Here is a 22377-nt window from a genome sequence, read left to right as displayed (position 1 = left end):
CAACTCGACTGACCCTGAAAGTTTCTGCAACCAGGACATTTCTCACTCATGCAGAATTCGCTTCTCAGAACCGGAGGAGAGCATTTAATACTATTTGTTTGCACTGAACCAAATGTGCCCAAGCATCTTTCATTCAGCTGCCAGGACAATAACAGTGCAGTAGACCAGATGGGGCGAGAGCGAAAGGTGAGAACTCTGACATTTATTATTGTAACACGTTTATGGGAATTAAATCCTTCAATGAGAGAACCAAGTATATGTCCACTGGAATTCAAAATATACATGTAAAAAAAGCAGAATAATTGCCTCACTCCAGCTCCAGTAAGAATGTGTAAAAGGTGCTTAGTAAGGTATTGTTCAATAAATGACCATCTGTTTCATATTCCTCTTCTCTGCAGATACAGTCTAAACTCACCTCCTTTGACTCCATCTGTCTTTTGCCATGGATGACTGCAAACCCAGTTTTCTGATGTGCTGAAGGTACACCATGCTCTGTGTTTTATGTCTCATCCACTAATAAAATGCAATGCAGGGATGTCTTAATATTTACAAGGGTGAGTGAGCAACCTTTAAAGGTAATATTGTGAAACCATGGTGACAACTTTCTAACATGCTTTTCAGAAATCAGAAACACTTTATTCATTCTGAATTTTCAACATTACAAACCAGTAAAAATTAAAAGTTAAGAAAATTAAGACAGATTTAAAAAGATGGAACAAAACAGTGTTAAGGTAGTCTGTAAATGTATAAGAAACAATTTACCTCACATATCTCAGCTTTGAAGAGTATTTTCAAAAGGTAATTTTTATCTAACAAACAAGCATAATCTGCGACAGACTGGCGACCCGTCCAGGGTGAACCCGCCTCTCGCCCGGAACGTGGCTTGAGAGGAACCAGCAACCCTCCTGACCCCATTAGGGACAAGGTGAAGAGAAAATGGATGGATGAAACAAGCATAATCTGAACACACATTTGAATTTAATCAGCATGACTGTAAATCTTCAAAGTTCACTGTTTGAAAACTGGTGTCTGAAGAGTTGGCATCTTTCAGTCACCAACTCTACACCGAGCATCTGGTTGCCAACTGGCTGTTTGGGAGGAATGAAAGGAAAAAGGCCTTCGATTTTTACCACATTACTGAGAGATGAAGCCAAAGTTACTAAACCCGACCGTTTTGTGTGGGAGATGTGTTGAACCTGTTGCCTTGAACTTGTTTTACTTTTATTTTACCACATTTACAAACTACAGTACTACTTGTAAAAAGAAAATTGCAGTTTGCTAAGAAGACCAGTTAAGGCTCTCCTACATAGAATAAACTTGGCTTGTTCTTTCTAGTATAATTTAGGTATTTTTAAAAAGCAATTCTTAACTTTTTTTTACAGAAGCTTTTGTTTTTCTTCTTTTGCCCTCTCCCTGCAAATAAGTTTTCTTTTTTGATTAAAAGGTGGATTAAACCATGACAAACTTTGTGATACTGTTTTTTGTTTATAAATCTTTCATAAAAAGTGTTGTTTCTCTTTGTGGTTCCTGTTGTTTCAGACTGAAGTTCTGTTAAAAGACGAGTGCTGCCACCCACTTAGGTTTAATTCAGTCATTTGTCTGGCTCCTTCCCCTCCCCAGGAACACTTCCCTTCAGCCTGTAAAATGATCACCGGATGGCTACTTGATTTCCCTCGCTTTTTCACTGCCTTCAACTCTCATCAGCTCTCCTCCTATGTTCACTTTCCCTGCTCTTCTGCAGCTCACAATCACCCCTTATGAAACTTCCTCTCCGTCTCTCCTCATCCATCATTTTGTCTTTCTTCTGTTGGACTTTTTTAAATGGATGCTGTTTCCCAGGAGACCGGTCAGCCAACAGTTAAACACTGATGCTCCGAAAATCAATGCTGTAAATTCAAAGCAGTAACGACTGTTGCTTAAGGATGATAAGGCAGATGGTTTCATCACTCTAAAAATAATTTTGGGTTCTGAATGAAATGAGATTTATTAAATACTTTGTATCTTGTTAGTATTAAGTTCTTCTACGATTTTTAATGGTTTTGCTTTTTATTTGATGTCCATTTTAAAGTGAGGAGGAAAGTGATTTATGATTGGATTATGAATGAGTGAATAGTCTGCAAAAGCAGAGATATTGTCTATAGGGAACATCCTATGCACTGATGTTCTATGCCTTTCCTCCACAGTATCAGTTTTTGTGTCCTCTTTTGCCCTCAGCAACAGCTTAAATTTAGTGAAATGACTACCATGGTAACATTTAATCTGCATATTGAATTATTGTACAGTAAAACTGCTTTTAGTTTAGCTTTTTCTTTTTTTTTTTACTGTGGCTTAAACAGATGTTCAGATACAGATAGAGCTAGGCAATAAAAGTAAAGAGTGAATATTATAACTGTCAAAAGGCGATAAGTGTAATTGTTCTCTGGACTTTATAACTGTATGTCAAAGGCTTTATGAAGATGTCTTCATCTTCACAACACACAGAAAGATCAGCTTCTCCCTTTGCAGCGATGTCCACTGAGGTCTCGTTCAAAAAGAAAAGCAATGATTTTCCAGAAATAAAACCATAACCAATGGTTCTGTCATATCAAATACTCTTTGTACCTTAAGCAGGCTCACTAAAAAGTGTTTGGAAATGTGCAACAGTTAGAGATTTGAAAGAGAGTTTTGTGTTTTATCACTTCTAGGACCAAAACAGAGACGACACAGCTGAGGCTGGGATTAACTCTTGGTGATTTAGTCATAAATTGATGATCATTTCACTGCACTTACTCTGTGAAGCTAAATTATAATCCCTTCAAAGTGAAAAGAAGTTTTTACCATCACAGATACAGTGTTTAAAGTCTGACTGATTTGTCCCAAAAGTGGTCAATTTTGCTCACACACAAAGCAGCAACAGAACTATTAAAAATTGGTTAAAATATTAAACATCCACTGTTTCATGGTTTTTATTTGTGCCTCAGATAATCAAACCCTACAATAATACTTTGAAAGATTTAGGACTTACTCCATGTTTTTCCATTTGTGGCTGTGAAGAGTTCCCAAATGTGGAATAATTCAAATCATAACTGAATTATATTGTGGTACCTGACTCCTGGAAAAGCTGCTTGTAGTGGGATGGGTCTTCAGCTGCATTTCAACTGGATATTTCTTTCAGTAGTTTTAGTTTTCTTCTTGGAGTGGTTTGTGTTTAAAGCTGCAGTAAATAACTTTGATGAGCTATATATTTTTTTCTTTTACGTATTTGCTGAAACTATCACCATATCGTGACATTAAAAGATGAGACCAATAATCTGTGAAAAAATCCAGCTCTGCCTTCTCCCTGTGGTCCTACTGCCATCTGCAGAAGTATGGCTCACTCAGAAACAACCAATCAGAGCCAGGATGATGGTCTTAGTGCTGTCAATCACATGTAACACAGTCAAGATAGCAGATGAAATTTCCACAATGAGAGCCTTGGACATTCATTCAAAGTCAAAATTATTATACCTCTGCAGATTTAGCTTTAAAGTAATCTTTATTTTACTAAAATATTTCTTCTGACTGGAAGAAGCCTATACTTGTTTAGGTAATCCAGCTAGAGTCCCAACTTCAATTGGAGGGAGTCAAAGATTAGAGTGATGGGAAGGAGGCCTTCTAACCTCAACGACTTGGAGCTCATCACCAGACATAAATCTTCAAATACCAATGGAAACATGAAAAACCTGCTCAGCAATGACAAGCCATGCCATTTTGAAAAAGAATAATTTATCTGATAGGATCAGAAAACATGTTGCTGGGTTGCATTTTGTATTCTTTAGCTAGGATGCTTTTTTCTGAGGCAGCTCTGTATCATAGCAATCCTGGTGTCTCTCTGTTGTTGCATGATCAGTCAGGCTCAGGGGCGCCGGCTGACTTCACTTCTTTTCAATGGGGTCATCTTCCGCTGTTAAAGTCGCCAACACGGGGCTGAATTTCCGCACCCACAAACATCCCGCTTGTATCTACCCACATGTGCACACACGCAGACTCATCCAGGGCTGTAGAGGCTTTAGGTAGGGAGGGCGGGGCCTGGAGGGAGAAGCACACAGGGATAGCCCCGACCGGAGGCACGCTTCTAGACTTGTGGATGAGGCAGAAAAGCCATTATGAATTGTCATGGTTGGCTGATCGCTCCCTTTTAGCTGCTGAGCTGCAAACAAAAGCAGCAGGCAGAAGCTAAAATAATGAATCTATCCTCCACACACCCTGTTGGGCTGTATCAGACTTTGTGTGACCACAGATGCATGTTGGGAGGTGAAGAAAAGCAGGTGTTTGCAGGCATGTGTAGATGTGTTTACAGTTTACATTTGGAAAAGAATAAAAAAGAAAAAGGATCCTATCTTAACGACGTGTTTATTTCTAAAAGCATTAGAAAAATGCAGAAAAGTATTTTATGAAAGGACCCTAAACTTTTAAAACTTAAACTGATCAAAATGTTACTGGAGGTTGATGTGCTAACAGCATTAGTATGATCTGCAGATGTTACAGGAAAGCTATAATTAGCAGAACGCACAGACCTACATACACATGCACAATTGTAGATTCAAACTCCCACACAAACATAAAATCCCCAGTCTGCTCAGTTTGCTTCAGTCAAACTGATTTCATTCACATCTTCACAAAGTGATTGAATAAATGCCATAACAAAATTGACACAGTGACAAAGAAATATGGGTGAAAATATTTCACAAATAGTTTGATTCAGGTGGTCTTTTAACAACATTTGACAAACAACAAGTTTGTTTTTTGGAAGGTTTGTCCGAGATAAGAAGTTAAGCGTAACCATGACTTTAAGCCAGAACACTGACACCAAGCTTTGTAGAGATTTGACAAATTGACAAAAGCATGAAATTACATTATTTTGCCAAATTCTCCAAACCTTCCAAATACTTGAATTTAGGTGTTCCAACACATGCATGAGTTTTTGCAATCCCCTGCCTTTGCATGGACACTGCTTCTACAAACATTTGTGAAAGAATGTTTTCACCCTCAGGTCCTCAAAAGCAAAGCAAAAAGTCTCGTAGGAAACTCAAAATATTTCAAAAATATTGCAGTAAGCTGTAAGTAATGCCAAAAGTAGAAGCTGTGGGGAATAGCAGCAACTCAGTCACAAAACAGCAGTACATATAAAATCCCAGAGCAGGGTCACCAGATGCTGAAGAATGTAGTCTGTTGAGGTCACCAACTTACTGCAGAGTCTAAATGACCTTGAGATAAACTTGAAAATTTTAAATATGCTGTAAATGTGAGTAGGCACATTTTTGGAGACTAATTTAGAGTTAAGTTTCACAAAAAACAGAGAATAAGTGAATCTGCAAATGCTGAACTAGGAGAACAAAACCTTCCTGAATGCAGCGTATCAGGTGTAGAGGTAATTATGGTTTGGGACTGCTTGTGAGGTCTGATCCTTACTTCCACTGTAAGATGATCTTTTGGACATTTTCATGCCCCGACTTTGTGGGAAGAGTTTTGGAATGGGCCCAACCTGTTCCAACATGAGTGAGTTCAGTGTGTGAGAACGCAACCCAGTAAGTCACACTTTGGTAGATTAAGAGTGGAGAGGGTGAATCAGGCCTTCTCGTCCAACATCAGTGCCTGACCTTGCAAATATTTCAATTAAAAAAGCTCTTAAATCTTATGAAAGGCATTTCATAGAGTAGGATTATAATATATTACATTTTATGGATTAAGAATATAATATCACTGTCCTATGTGAAGATAATTAACCCAAAACTCTTGGCGATACGTTGCAAGTGTAGTAACAGTTGATCATTTGACTGGATGAGGAGCCAAGAAAAACTAGGAACAGTTGGTCAGTTGTTCTGTCTCCAGATCTAAAACCCAGTATATCCTGTCATAATATATGAAGATCTTTAATATTATGTCCCCTGTATTAAACTGTTTCCTTGTAAATTTTTAAAAAGGCTACTTGTCTTTGAACATTACATAATGAGAGTGACACATTTGTTCCTGTTACGTTAGTAAGCTTCCCTGACATTGAGGGGACACATACAGTGTATAAAGCTAAAAATAGACCTAAAGTCATTTAGAGACCAATGGCAACTCTTGTCATCTTTGCTCTTTTTTCTTTAATTTCCCCCCTCAAATGACGTATTCAAATCTGTCATTTACATTTGATGTCATGATCATTTTGACAATGTTATTTATTAATCATTGTCAGTGGATACAGTGAGAAAGCTGGTCTCCTGCTCTACCGTTTTGGACTTTGGCAGTGTTAGTGCTTTCAGATATGAAAATGATGATTGGCCAAACATCAATTTCATACTGACAATTTCTCACTTCCTATACACATTGGGAATATTTTTGGTTCACTTTTACTACAATAATTCTTATTTCTGTACCCGACTAATTTTTCAGTTAATATGAAGTGAACAGGGGCCATATTCTTATATTATTTTAGTAGAGTTGACTTATTCAAAAGTGAACCATGATTCACAATTTATGGAAAGTGAGTGGAAGATAAAATATTGAGAAAATAACATGGAATTAAATTGAATGATAAATGACATTTCTGCATCAAGAGACAAAGGTCACACACGTCAGCAAACTAACCCAGAGTTATCCAGTTATCTTTGATCAGTTAACACTGATCGCCATGATGACATCTTAAAATGATCATTTATAATGTCCCATATTTGAACATCAGTAGAAATAGTGGCTCTTACACATAAATTCAGTCCTACTCATGTGATTTAGCTGCACAATATTTAAATGAATGGAAACATCAGAGCTACAAACTCACATATCATGGAGGTTATAGAAGAGATTGTGATCTGAATAGCTTCATTTCTATATCAGCCTTGTTACACCCACATCCAGTTATCAGTAGAGCACATTTAAATAACATGTCTGTACATTAGACGGGTAGAGGTGTTATGTCTTTTTTTAACCTCACTGATAACGTGTACATGCTGAGCCCCACAGCTCCTGCTCACCTAGAGTGATGAATCTGTGCTGACTCAGTCTCCAAACTGTTATTTCCTCTCATTGTGCTGAATTCAAATCCAGTCACTCACTCACACATACAAGTGGGCAGGTGATAAATTTTCCATCAAGTTTTTGTCGCTTGTTCTCTTCCCGCCCACGTGATGTTAAATAAAGATATTTTTATCCTCTGGCTGTTTCCTGGAAGTTAAATTTAGACCCAGTAGTCATTTTTATATTCAGATCTGTTACTGTGTGTGTAAAAAACTAACATCTATGTATTGTTTTTTTCTTCATTTCTGTCTATTTTTATTTCTATTTTTACTGTTACATCAGGCTGAAATTTAAATAACATTACCAAGATCTACAAAATAATTCAAATTAAATCATTTCTAAACAGTACTGTGATGACTTCAGTTTGTTGTACTGGATCATATAATAGGAATAAAGAAAAAAAATGCTGTTTTATTAGTTGAATTATTCATTTTAATTATGCACATTTTTTTCTCTCCAAAATTGAAGAGGAAAATTAAATAAATTTAAATGTTTAAATTTGGTGTGGAAAAGACAGACATTTCTCAAAAACATTTGACATTGAGTCTGAGTTTGTGCCTAACATAGTTTTTATGTCATTAAGTCCCCTTCTACATGGGATTTAAATCCCATAAATGTACAAGGGATTGAATTTTTTTTTTTTTTCTGAAACAGGAAAGGTTTTAACAACTTTTGCCCTGCACATTGAAATTGGATTTTTAGGAACCCAAAACATTTTTAATAGATTTCAAAGTGAAAATATTTCCCTCAGGTATTCATGTGGACAGCAAGAATGCATCCTTTATGAAAACAGTAACCATCCTAACATGACCTATAATCCAAGACACGTCTCACGTACGAAGAACAATGGCAGATTGTATTTCAAAAGTTTTACAGACGTCTTCACTTTACAGAACATTTAGTTATTTTCTTCCTACAGAAGCCTTTGAGGATGTCAAATTGTTAAATTAGTTGGGCATCATATAGAAGCCATGTGTAAATAAGATGGTGAAATGTTGCTGAATATGTGATTTGAGTTTTCTTAGATTCATTACGACTAAATCGTACTAAATAGTCCTGCTCTTGAAGTATGATTTGAAGTAATTTAGCAAAGTAGCAGAACTATTAGTCTACCCTTATATCAAGACAGAAATGTAGGACATCAAATGTTTTGCAACCAAACTGGGACAAAGCGGGATATTGGTGTTACTGTGCATAGAGGAGGATAATGGAAAATATATCAACTTCATATATAACTCATATCAACTCCTGATTATATAAAGTAGAAGCAACCTATTTGTATACTCTGTACAAAAATACATTTAGCCATTTATATATTTTTAACTTCTTGAATTTTGATGTTGACATCAAAGAAAAAAGTTTCATTTAACCTCTTGAAAATTTTATGATTTGCCATTCATCAGTTGAAGGAAAAGAGCAGCCACAAGTAATGGTTTTGAAAAAGTACTTAAAACATTGAAGTATTTTTTGCTGAATAATAAATTGATCTTGTGCCCTGTGTTTTCCACTGCATTTCTTCCCCATCTGTACAGCTTTCATCTTCTCCCTTCCCTCCCCCATCACCACCTCCTTTACCTACTGAGGTCAGCAGACAATGAACCGCTTCAAAAGACTGGTTTGCTTTGGACATTCCTTTTGGACAACGAGTGAACAATTATAGCAACTCCTCTGGTCTTGGGAACACACAGAAAGGATGTTGCCTAAAAATGGAAAGGAAAGGAACTGGGAACAGAATAAAACAGGGAGTGAGTAAGGCCGAAAAAAGAGAGAGGAAGCCACAATATCCTGCAATGACACGGTCACAGCCACAATCAAACACTGTGACATATCAGGGATGTGTGGAATGTAAGATATTTGCCATAAATAGCCTTCATCTGGTTGTTCTGAGCTCTGTTTTTCTCTAGATATTTTTCCCATTTATTTTCATGTTCTGAATGACAGGAAAGGGAAGGGGAAAGGGAAGCGATAAGAGCTTTAACTTGGACAATTCTTTCCCAGAAAGGAGCCTGGGCAACGACGCAAAAAGGAGTGGGAGTAATGGCTTTGCTTACGCATGTACAGCCAGAATAAGAATGATTCCATGACGACTTCCAGGGAAAGAAAAAAGGCTTCATGAAGGTTTTATTCATCAGGATCATGACACTTGTGAAGTTAGCTTTTGCTTTTTTTTAAAAGTGGGATTTCCTCCTCAGCAGCACACTGCATGTGTATTGAAGACCAATGAGTTTCTTAACCAAAAGTCTAAAATATTATCTCTTATAACCAGATTTGAGGGAAATTAATAGTCCTTGGTTTGATTTTGATTTAATACTTCTATATCATTATTGTGGAGCCTTTTTACCCAGGGCATCTCTTCTGATGCTGCTACCCCCACAACCCGACCCCAGATAAAGCGGAAGAAAATGGATGGATGGATGGATGGATGGATGGATGGATGGATGGATGGATGGATGGATGGATGGATGGATGGATGGATGGATGGATGGATTTGTGAAATCAGGCATCATTTTGAATAACTCTGAGCCCCAGATTGTAGAAAATGCCTCCTATAGGAGCACTATCGTTAGTGGTAAATGTACTGTACACCATCTTGACAGTCAAAGTTTTTGATTGAGTGTACAGAGAGTGTATGGAGTTTTTTTTAAACTGAGAAAATATCAGGACTTTACAGTAAGAGGAAGGCAACATCTCCAGTGTATTATGTTTTTTTCAGGGAACCTCATTATGTTGCACAGGCACTTTTTGTTTCTGTTTTTGTGTTAAAATTGCACAGAAGTATCTTGCCAAAAAAATTCCCAATAGGCTTTTTCAAATGTTCTGAACGTCATCAGGAAGTCCAAACGTCTGGCATCTGACTTACTGAGAAAAGGTGTTCAAAGCGGAAGGAATAGGCACTGAGTAAACCCTGCGATAAACAAGACTTTGGTTTTCTCAGCCATTTCTGCTATGTCAGAGCGAATGACTGTGGTTGAAGTTAAACATGGTGTCAGACAGCAGTGCAAGTATAAGTTGTATAAATTGCAAGATGTTGAAAATAAATCCAAGAAAACAGAAAGTCATCTGAGTCTTGAAGCCAACTTTTCCATTCAGGATATTTTTTGACTACTACGAGCGTCATCGCCGCAGTTGGTCTTGTGTGTGAGAGTGTATTTGTGTAAGTGAGACATCGCAGCTGAGTAGACAGCCCAGCATCCGGTCTACAGTACATGAGGGGCTGTGTGGGTGTGTGTGTGTGTGTGTGTGTGTGTTCTTGTCTAGAACAATAGCTGACAGTTCTCCCCTGTTTGTGGAAATACAGGCAGTGATTTTGAGTCACACTGAGAACTTGTGGCTGTGTCGTTAATAAGTTCTGCTGATTGCAGATGTTAAGGAACAATCACTCTATTTATAATCAAAAGACATTTGTATGATTGAGACTCAAGGCCGGTAGCACAGTTCAGAGTTACATTCAGTCCTGGTGATGACTTTCTCTTGCTTTAGCAAGACAGTGTATTCAGTTGAGAGCATAAAGAGCAGAGAGAAAAAAGACTTCGCTATAACAATAAACACATATGGAAACATTGAAGAAATGTTCAATTTGGAGAGTTTAATTCCAAATACCTTTCACACAAAATGCCCGAGGCTCTTAGCGAAAATATTGGACCCCAAGTTGTCTTGAGATTTGTAAAGGATTCAAGAAATGGGGCAGACTTGCAGTAAAAAGAATAAATTTACTCTTTCCATTTTATACAAGAATTCTGAGTATGTCTGAGAAAGTTTTACATACAGTTGTTGCTGTGTGCCACTGCTCTCCTTATATAGTTCACAAAATCCACAAGAGTTCAAAAGTCACCTCAACCTTAGTTTGCATCTGCCAAGCTTTACAAGAAGAAAAGAAAAATGATGGAAGTTTTATTCACCCAAGGCAAATACGCAATGCCTTCATTTTTACATCAAGCTTCTCACTTTTTCTCTCCATTTTTGAGTCATGACAGTTTCTTAGTTACAGATGTTAGAACCACAACTTCCTTCCTCTCCTTTATCTGTGCGCAGCTCAAAACCTACTGGCCCAGATCTGACATTGTTTCTATCCTTGAAAGAGAAAATTCTACAAAAAGTTAGTCCTACATATTCAACCTCTTGTACTCTGCTATCTGTTAATAAAATCCAGTGCAACTGAATACCTTCAGACGGCAGCTGAATTGTAAATAAAGTCCATCAGTGAATCTCCATGATTAAACATGGAGGTGGTAGTCTCATGCCTATTGGATGTCTTTCTTCAATAAAGATAGTCAAATTGGTCAGAAATTATATAAACATGAAGAAGAAAACCTGTTGGAAGCTGCAAAAGTCTTCAGTTCCGATGGAGGTTCATCTTCCAGAAGACAAATGAGCTGCATTATGTAGCAAGTGCTAGAGCAAACTATTGTCATGTTAGAATGGACCAGTCAAAGTTCAGATGTAAATTAGTTGAGGAATTTCTTAGAGTGGAAAATTACTGTTCTAACAAGTTTTATCAAATCTAAACTCAAACTATTTTATGATTGGATACACATCTTAGTCTATGTGCATGGCTGTCAAACACAAACCCTAGAAGACTTCAGTTCAGTTTGTTCACTTATTCACAGTATGAAATCAATCTCAGAGCACTTTACAACAAAAGTCATGTCAAGCCAATATTTTAAGCTGTAATTTCAGTGAAAAGTAGTTGGCTCACGTGGGCTAAATACAAAGAATGATCACATTTTAAAAAAAGATTTCACAAATTTTTCATCTTCATCAATTTGTGTTGCTGTAACAAAATCGAACTGAAATAGATTGACGTTTCTGGTTCTAATGTCACAGTGTGTTTAACCCTAAGCCATGCTACTGATTATTCTTAATATTGAAAATATTATGAAATAATATTTCCATTGCTAATTGCAAATATACTCTACCACGATGAAAAAACATTTGTTTTTCAAGTATATAAAATGCTATTTGAATTAGAACAAAAAATATCTTCCATGTTTATAAACTTCTAGTTTCCAAAGATTGGTACAAAACTTTTGTATTCAGTATACCAGATTTAAACCTAAAAGTTTTTTTTCCAAGTCGGTATCAATACAGTCAAAGAAGCATTGAAGTTTAACATGTATAACTTTAAGCATGACAAAACAGGCAAATCTGCCTCCTACTGATGATCTAAAAATCATCTTAATTTTATTTTTATAAAGCCCAGCAAGCCTCCTTTGGTCATCCTGCCAGTTCTTTAGTGTATATTCTGAAGAGTCAAATAGTTATCAAATAGCATTTGCTCTGACTTATACAAGATTTCTACATGATTGGTAATTCCCAAAATGTATCCATCACGTATAAATGATCTATTCAGTTGCTGTAGGGAAAACCACAAACATTTGTGTGATTCTCTTGGCTTTTAAAATGCTTTCTTTATCTCTCCTCATGTCCTTTTCACACTTGTTTTTATGTTTCTCCCTGCTTCTCTTTACTCTCTTGCCGTCTCAGATAACGGTGGCAGATGGGGATACCATTGTCAGCATTTCCAGTTGGATCAGCTGACGGATATGCATCTCCTATTTCCGTTCCTGTGCGTTTGTGTGTGAGCGGGGCAGAGCTTGTGTGGAGGAGAAAGGTGACGGGAATAGCATGCACACAGCGACACTGACAAAGCATATCTGTTTTCATTATCAGTCCAAGAAAGCAGGATGAAAGTGAGACAGTAGAACGGAGTGTTTCTCCAAAAGGAACTGAAAAAAAGGCAATCACAACTTCTTATGCAGGTGATTTTTAAAGTTTAAAACAGAAACATAACAAAAATACATGTTAAAGCAAATATAGTGAAAGTAAAGATTGAGGCTAAAATGGAACATGGAAGACAGACAGGAAGGGAAAGAAGTCAAAATGAAACTGAGGACAAGGAGACGAGTAACAGATGAGAGAAGATGTCTCAGTTCCTGTGTGTGCGTGTGTGTGTGTATGTGTGTGTGTGTGTTTTGTATTTTTTTAACTAGTTTTTTACTGAGGACCATTTCTGGCATATTTACTCACATTTTGAAGTTCAATGGGCTTTATAGGCCTATCTTCTTGGGACCAAGGCACAATTTGAGTTTAGGGTTATATATGCACTGGTATCTATTAGGTTTCACTTAAATGTCCAGGAGGATATAGAAATGACTGACAGGTAGTCAATGCAAAGTCCTTGTGAAGATAGAAAGACAGGGACTTTCTGTGTGTATGTGTGTGTTTTGTATTTTTTAAACTGTTTTAACTGTTCTTCTTGGGACCATTTCTGGCTTTTTTACTGACCTTCTGAAGACCGATGGACCTTATGGCTCCAATGATTTAGGTTTAGGATATAGAAATGACTGACAGGAGTCAATGCAAAGTCCTTGTGAAGATAGAAAAGACATACGGGTGTGTGTGTGCTGTGTTGTGTGTGCTTGAAGCCAACAGGCCAATGGCCAGCCAGATTGTGTGTGTGAAGGCGTGTGCGTGTGTATGTGCGTGTACTTGTCTGGGTTTGTGTGGCCAGCTGGAAAGCGGGTGGGGTCCTGTAAATTAGAGTTCAGACAGGTCGCTTTCTTGTTTTAGTCTCCTAAACGTCTATGTAACACTTCTGTTTGAAAATGCAGGACTGAGGGTAGCAAGACATGGAGATTTAAGGCTAAACTGAATATTTTATCTTAAACTTTTTTCTGATATGATGATATAACCCATAATTTATAATTTTACATTTGCCTGTGATCTCAAGAATTCTCAATTTTACATTTTTACTGTACTGGAATTTTAAATCTAAACATACAAATCAAGTAATAATGGTTTACCAAAATTAAAATGAAATGTAAAAAAATAGGTCAGTGTGATCTATTTTATTATTTAGGCCAGTAACTTATACAGAAGATTATGAGATCGGATGTGATCCACCTATATGATATTCCTGTGTGAAACAAATGCTGGAAATGGGAAATGTAAGACTATATTTGATAGAGTATCACTGTAATAAAGAATTACCATGTTTTTTTTACTTTTTATGCAACCTTACTTTGCTTGGAAAACCTTTATATGTTCCATTCTCATGACGTTTCACACAGGAAAATAATTTGTGGTGCACTGTATCTTTTTCCCATGGAAACAGTTGTATAAATAATCAGTAAGTAACCCACCATTATACATAGAATAACTGTAGCCTGAATCGCCATAAAACTTTAGAGGCTGAAGTATTTTAAGGCAACTAAAGTCCACTTTGAACTTAGCTCTTCTCATGCTATCCAGTAGTTTTATGTACAATATGTTTGCTCTCAGGAGTAGCTGTTAGCCTATTAGACTGGTTGTTAGAATAGAAGAGAAATCATCTTTATTGTGATTTCTTCAGTGGGAAGATTCAGCAGTACCAGCAATAAAGTGACAAGCAAGTCGAAGCATTTAGATTTACACAAAAGTAAAAATCTAAAAACAGAACTAAGAATAAAATACTGTACTGCTTCTAGTATTAGCTTTTAGATCAGCTATTATAACCGGGATCAGATATGGATTTGGTGTCCTTGTTCTGCTTCATCACTCAGCTCTATGTTTCATTTAATTTTCTGGCTGATAGTAGCCAAGGTGAAGCAAGTTTATTTGTATACTAATAGCAACAAGGCAATTCAAAGTAGTTTACATGATGAAAACATATTACAAAAAAGCATTAAACATTAAATAGCAGAAACTTAATAAAGTAAAGAACCTCTGGAATGCAGTCTAAAATGAATGATATTTCAGTTAATATTAATCGAGAGCAAAGCTACACAACTAGAGGAAATAGAGGTTGCAATATGAAGGAAATCCTAAATATCCCATCAGTAGTCCTGATTCCCTCTACTCAGTACTGACCATAAACAAACTCGGCAGTTGGTACAGCTTGCTCAGTGTTGACTTTACTTACCTTTACTCATCTAAACACATCAGTCATTGTGTTCAGACTGCTTAGTCTTTGTGTCATCTGACTATAATACTTCCTTCCGGTTTAAAAATAGCTCCCAGAGGAAACCATATGACTTTACTAAATCACCCCTTTGTTAGTTCTTGACTAAGCTCTTTGAGCTTTCCTGTTGTGCTTTGTATTTGTAAGCCCAATGAGCGCTGTCAAACAAACCCTTTTCTCAATTGGCACAATGAAATTACCAGCTTGTTTTGAAGTCAATTATTACTCCTAAATTGAAGTTTAGACACTTTCGCATTGTCAGAATTTCTATGCCTTATTGAACTAATACAAACAGAGGAATTTTATTATTTTGAACAAATGTTGTGCTCAGAATAAATTTGAGGACTAAATGTAAAACTACAATGTCAAACTGTTGTATTTGGATAGGTAATCCTACTGGTATGTGTCTGAAATCTCAGTTTGATTCCCACAATAATTTGATACTTGTCGGAAGATCAGCTGCAGCCATCCCAAACATTTTAAACCATGTTCCAGAGAATGCTTCCTCCCGGAAATTTTTCCTGGCAGGGTGGCCTCTAAAGCAGTCTCTTCAGGCCATGTTCTGTTTCAGTCGTTACACATTAAGAATGGATTAGATGAAGAATTCCCCCGCTTCCAAAAAAGTTGCGGTGAAAACATTTGATCGGGGTGAATGGAGGTCATTTCGTTCACTTTGCTGTCATGGTTTCATGGTGAACATTTCAGCAGGCACGCAGTGGGAGTTCAAATCAGAGCATGTAGAAGAAATTGCCTTCGAACAGCATTGGATTGCTTTTCGTCACCATTAAATTTACAGCTAGCATTAAAAAATACTTGACAGCAGCTAATTTATATAAGTATTGTTCATTTGTTATATTTTTTTGTTTGTTATTTTCCATTAAATTCATATGTATAATCAATCATTTCTAAATTCAGTACAGTAACTTATACCTATCTTCAACCGGAACTAACGTCTTTAGAAACAATATCAATGCTGCCATCTTGTGGCCAAACAAATCTTTGTTTACTTACTACCTAAACAGGTATAGTTTTCTTAAATAAGTTGCTAAAAAATTATACTATCTTGTGAGATGAGATTAAAAATAAGCTTCCAAAGACAAAGGTTTAAAAAATACATAATTTAAAGACATAAAGATTTTGTGCCAAACTGGATATAAAATTATATTTGGCCAAAAAAGAAAATCCCTATGGATATTGAAAGAGTAAAACCTTATTGGATTATAGCCAAACCACTTAAAAACAGCAACCAAGTCCCTAGCAAACATTTGAATCTGTTTTTTCTGTAGTACCATGGTTGTACATTGAACATGGAGTGTTTTCTTTATTAAAAACCATCTTATTAAGCATATCACAGAAACATAGAATAAAACAGAGTGACTGTTTTGGTTGCAAAGATCTTCTATGCGAGAATATAGGATGAACCCTATTGAAATGAACACATCAGGAAGAGAAATTCTTCACCCACTGAAAACATTCTGGTGGAAACACTTTTGGCTGCCTTGTACTCAAATTTTTTTGGGGGGTGGGGGGGCTCACATTTTATTTTTGAATACATTTATTAATTTCAGTCCCTGGAAATGAATATGACTGCAGTATGCTACAAACCTGAAACAAAAAAGAAAAAAGAAAAGGTGCAAAAATTATGATCTATGCCCTTTAAACACTACATAACACAAGATGGTTGGAAAAACATGTTTTTAGCTAAGAACCACATGACACAAGATATTTGATTTATTTTTCTTTTTAATTGTGTTTAGTGTTCAACAACAAAACTTCAAGAAGTGGAGCAAATATTTTGCTGCCAGAGCGAGAAACAGTTTTAAAGAGCTATAATCACCTTTTAAAAGAGTCATCAAAACAACCCAGGTGTTATTCATGTTCACAGTTCTGCCTGAGAGGTAACTTGACTGGAATTACAAGCCATTTCATCCAGATCATACTTCTACAATTTTAAAAAATATATCAAATTTACTTTTCCATCACATTATATATTGAAAATATTTGTTACAATGTTGAGTAAAATAACATTTGATTACTGATAAAACCACATATAAATACACTAATCGTCAAGCCAGCACAAAGTTACAATATATTGTGAAATGTAAACAGGTTTTCAGAGAAACTTCTTCATCTGTCTTCTTCTGACCAGATTCAAATAACTTACATTCAGTACAGCGACATATATGGTTTGTGGTTGCCACATGTGGCTCTGTAGCACATATAAAAGTGGTTCCAGGAATAGAGATCATTCATTAAAAAGCGAGAACCCCAACTTCACCCCAATTTAGATTAACTACAAAACAATCATCCCCTGAACTGCAGGTCTTAAAACCATGTTGCTCAGTGTTCAGTTTATACTGTTTGTTTCAGACACGATCAACTTTAAAGATATTTTGTAAGCAAGCTGTACATTTCTTCCTTTTAGCACCAAATTATGGCTCACAGTGAATGCTCATTTTGCAGCAGCGACATGCACTGGAGCCTGTTAGTGAGAAGGGAGGCTTTGTACTAGAGAGTATATTTTGTTAGCTTATAAGTATGCATATAAGCTAATTTTTTCTGTATGCTCCAATAGCCAAGCAATGACATTTTGTTGCCAACATTGTTGTGTTTTTGTGCAACGACAATAAAATACGTCCAAGTCTAATAAATATATTTTCAATCAGCTGTAGTGGGCAAAAAAACTTTAGGGTTGTTACCTCATGAACTCTTTCAAAGTCACCTTTACAGTGCTTTGTCCAGCATAACATTCATGAAAATTACGTGAGCTAAAATCCTTTCTGCGGTCTTCCAGGGTTTTTATTCATTTAAGCTTAGGCTGGCCTCGGCAGGAATAAAATGTTCTTCATGCCCTGGTGGGTTTCTGTTCCTTCATAGCTGTGCCATTCGCTTTCAAACCAACATAAAAGGAGGATCCCTGGTGGCGAAGTGTGGTGTAGCCGTTTGGTTCAGTATGTTCCAAGAAGTTACAGTCATCAGTTACGCCCTCCTGAGAAAAAAGAATGTGCAAATAGCAGCAGTCAGACAATTTGATTCAAGGGTTCTAAGAAAATTAATCTCAATGATTGTACAGATTAATAAAATAATTCAATTTTTTTTCTAATGTAGATTAGATAAAAATCATTTACATTTTAAATACAGTTTTAAAAACATGTAGACAATTCTGACAAGTGTACAGTAGAAAATCCAAAACTCACTTTTGCGAAGAGTTCTCCTTTGTTATTCATAGCCAGGTACTTGTTCGCCGACTCCCCCAGGATGACAATAACTCCTATTGCCACCGCCTTCAGGTTCATGATTACTGTAACACAATCAACATCACATTTCTGTGTGACTTTTTGCTTCCTTTCCAAGGCTAAATTTGAGAACATACCTACATAATATAACAAATGTCTTCCAAAAATGCTGTTTTTTCCCTGGTGGAATGCTCCCCCATATAAATGTGCTCAAAGGGTAAACACATATAACAATAATAATAATAATAATAATAATAATAATAATAATAATAATAATAATAATAATAATAATAATAATAATAATAATAATAATAATATCTGTAATAAATTTTTTTACCAGAAATGTATTCTAAAAATCTTGCACAAGCGATTACGTTCCCCAATGGCCACACATACTACAGATTACTTCCCTGGGATATAAATGTTATGTTCCACAGTTTATAAGTCATTTTCCCAACTTTAATAGAACTTGAAACAGTTACTGTCGTGGAAAACCTGCTACTTCCTTGGAGCCTACATGCTAGTTTCACAAAGCATTCGACATGCTTTTACATAGTTTCCAAGTTATTTTCCTCAAACTTAAAGCTTAGTTTTACAGGTTCCTTTCTTGGAAGTTACAGGTGGATTTTATTGAACATTAACGCTACTTTACTGAAACATTCATGGTACTTATATAATACTTTTAGGGAATGCACAAGTTACTTCTCTGAAAAGTAGAATTTATTTGTAGAGTCTTTCTGGTAGTGAAATGTTACTTTGTCATAATTTACAATTTCTTAAGATTAGATTACCATCACACCACTCAAAGGTTATTTTATTATAAAACTTGCAGGCCGTTCTCTTGAACTTACAGGTTGCTTTTTAAAACCTATTGGTTGCATTAGCTGAATTTGTAATTTATTTTAGTGTAATTGATAGGTAACTTTCCCAAAATGGGCTTAATGTTTGTCATAAGTTACAGGTTGCTTTTCACATCTTTCAGATAACTTTAACATTACTTTCACCAAACTTGCTACAGCAAAGTAGCTAACAAAGTTATACAAAGTAACAAAGTTATTCAAAGTGCATAAAATGATGCACTTTGCTGGAGCCTTCAAGTTACAGCAAAGTGTAATGATGGAGTAATGATTTATCCTTCTAGAAGCTACAGGTTACTTTTAAGCTTACATACAGTATTACTGCAAAAGCCTTCCAAGCTTCTGTCACAAACGTACAGTCTGCCCTCAAGTTACTTTCTGGACCTTACTGGGTTACTTTTACAAAATATGCAGTCTATTTTCTTAGACTGCATATCTATTAGGAAAGTATAACTTTCCTAATACCGATAACTTTCACAAAACTTGTTGGCTTCTTTTACAAGACTTAGAGGCAACTTTTCTGAACAGATGGATTACTTAATGAGATTTTCAGAATTCTTTTCCTAAATTTTTAGGTAATTTTATTAGAATTTAGAATTTATTTTCCAAGGATATTAAGGCTACTTTCAGGAACTTGCAGGCGGCTAGCCAAATCTTTCAGAGACATAAGCTGTGTCCGAATTCGAGGTCTCCATCCTTCCAAGGATCAGTATACGTAGACGGGGTCCTTCCAAGGCCGTGAATAAACTAAGACCGGAAGAGAAAAGCTGTGAATGTGGACAGGTCTAGCCTTCACCAACTGTCCCCGCCCCCACCTCAGCGTAACTTATGTTGCCTAGCAACCGTGACAGCATGAAGCAGAGAGCAGCGAAGACAAACAAACTAAAAAACAACGGAGCATTTATAGTAAATGCTGTTCCATAGTAAAAAAAAAAAAAAAAAAAAAAAAGAAATCTGTTAGTCTGATTCTAAAATGTTCAAACATCTAATGCACATTTCTACCAGCAATATATATAAGCAAATTATTCATTTTCAAGTATAATACTTTCCAAATCTCGGATAAGACCTTACAGTTAAATACAACTAGTATGCTTGAGGGCTTAACTTTAATCAATCAAACCGATTTACTCAAGAATAAATTAACTACACTTTAGTAAACCAAACATTTTACAACTAGACATTACTTGTCTGAATAATATCGGTGTTTAACTTCCACTCATTAGGGAAAGCTAGTGGGAGTATTTATAACAATGGGAGTGAGGCGTTCTCCTCCGGGATACCGAACCTGGCTGGCTCCTCTCGCAGGAGCCAGCCAGGGCGCTGGCTGTCGCAGCTGGCGAGGGGAGCTTGCGGTTAACGCAGCGGCAGCAGGCATGTCCGAAAATGTCAGAGCAGGTTATGTTTTGGGGAACCGAGCAGATTCTCGTCTAAAAACGTTGTATAAAATTACGTTGTCACTTAAAGTGTAATATAACAAAAATAATTTGCCGGGACCCGCAATGAATTATGGGATATGGTGGGCCGTGAAGGATACACCGGACCCATCATTCAATGTGAGTTTCGCATGTGAAGGAATTCGCACAGGCAGAGTCGCCATGCTATGACGTAATCGGCCTTCAAACCCGTCCGTTGAAGGACGCAGACCCAGAATTTGAACACAGCTCTTACTTGACATTGTTTAAAATGTCTTTATTATGACAACTTGGCATTAACCAAGACAAAAACGGTTTTGTCTTGACAACATTAATCAAGACAAAAAAATGTCTTTGTTGTGACAACTTGACGTTAACCAAGAAAAAAAAAATCGTTTTTGTCATGGCAACTGGACATTAATCAAGACAAAAAATGACTTTATGACAACTTGACATTAGTCAGTAAATCACAGTCTATCATAAATATGCAAATGATCAAACTTTAAGAAAAATATGTAGCTCTGTGTTAATATTAAATTACTTGATAGTCACTTGTTAGTCTTAACTTTCTTCATCCAATTGTTCCTGTTATGTCATGTTTATTACAGTGTCATGTCAGTCTTATGCACACCCCTTCAAATAAAGTGTTCTTTCTTTTTTCAAGCTTACGTACTTTTGATTTGTCCACCAATGCTTCCAATTTACAAACAGTATCATTCAGAAAATATAAAGATTTAGAACAAGGCCATAAATGTGTGTCGTGTTTAACGTTCTGAACATATCTGATAACTAACTCTGAAAAGCAGTTTAAATAACAAAGAATAAATTGATAAATGCATTTTTCTCACTATAGGGGTCATCTTCTTCCCTCACGCCAGACACTGTTCCATCTTGAGCAATCTTCAGGTGATATCCTCCATTCTGACAGTAGAGCTTGACTCTCGAGATTCTCTCCGGAAACGAGCTAAGATCCTGGGTCTGTTGTAAAGACAGAGGGCGACCAACTTGCTCACCACCACTCTGATCGGGAGGAGTACGCCGGAAACAAGAAGAGAGCCCCCCCATGTCTGTTATGTGGATACTGGAAATGCTCTCCTTTCTCTCCTGCCGAAAATCAGAACCTCCTCTGCTCTTTTTCTCCCCTACTTTTGTTGTTGTAAGTATAAGGATCCAAACTAGATTCAGGCGAGGCTAAGCACGTTCTCAGACCAAACATTAATTTGAGATTAATTTCCAAATGCCAAACAAAACCAAACAAGAATAAACACTGGTTGCTATGGCGAAGAGTGGCGGTTTCTGATATGGGAGAAGTGGGCAACCGCTAACACCCATTTACTCCCCCACAACCGGAGGATCTGAATGTCAACAAACTAATAAATAATGCAAAGCATCATCACCCCTCCAACGGTCTTCAGTTAGTCCGAGCGGACGCGACCAGCGGTCGGAAAAAAAAACAAGGGGAGGAGGTCTCTGTACGTGAATGAAAGTTGTACGAACTATGGACTGGTAAATAGCTACTGCTCTGAGGCGATGAAACTTATGACAGTGAAATGTCGGCCATACTATCTTCCACTGGAGTTTACTGCCGTGTTCCTCATCATTATTTACATCCCGCCGGGTGCTAATGCTAATGAAGCATCGACAAACGGAGGCGTTTTACGAGGTTGCGGAGAACTTTAATCACGTGAAACTGGCGGACACTGCCCAGTTTCTACCAGCATGCCACCTTTCCCACGCCGGGAGACAAGACTCTGGACTGTACTAACATTAACGGTGAGTACAGAGCTCTTCCTCGCCCCCATCTTGGCCTCTATGACCACATCTCAACCCTGTTGGCGCCAGCATATCGTCCGCTGACGAGACAGATTAGACCCACAAAAAAAGACAGTCACTGTATGGCCAGGACTGTTTTCTGT

General features: G+C 36.8%; 2 protein-coding genes across 2 annotated transcripts in view; one reads left to right on the top strand and one right to left on the bottom strand.

Moving 5' to 3' along the window:
* Window positions 1-17730: 17730 nt before the first annotated feature.
* LOC122844537 (fibroblast growth factor 1-like) lies at window positions 17731-21717 on the bottom strand. The gene is given in 4 exon segments (XM_044140117.1): window positions 17731-17828; window positions 17831-17945; window positions 18154-18257; window positions 21310-21717. Coding segments are annotated over 4 exon segments (495 nt in total). The 5' UTR covers window positions 21527-21717; the 3' UTR covers window positions 17731-17769.
* A 142-nt stretch (window positions 21718-21859) lies between these two features.
* The window catches only part of LOC122844538 (rho GTPase-activating protein 26-like), an 80140-nt gene continuing 79622 nt past the window's right edge, over window positions 21860-22377 (top strand). The window contains exon 1 of the mRNA XM_044140118.1: window positions 21860-22234. The gene's annotated coding sequence lies outside the window, so the exon portion shown is untranslated. The remainder of the gene's footprint in view (window positions 22235-22377) is intronic.

Source organism: Gambusia affinis, linkage group LG15 (assembly GCF_019740435.1).
Source record: "Gambusia affinis linkage group LG15, SWU_Gaff_1.0, whole genome shotgun sequence".
Lineage (NCBI taxonomy): Eukaryota > Metazoa > Chordata > Actinopteri > Cyprinodontiformes > Poeciliidae > Gambusia > Gambusia affinis.
Note: the sequence above shows the minus strand (reverse complement) of the source record. Positions and strands in the feature narration are given on the sequence as shown.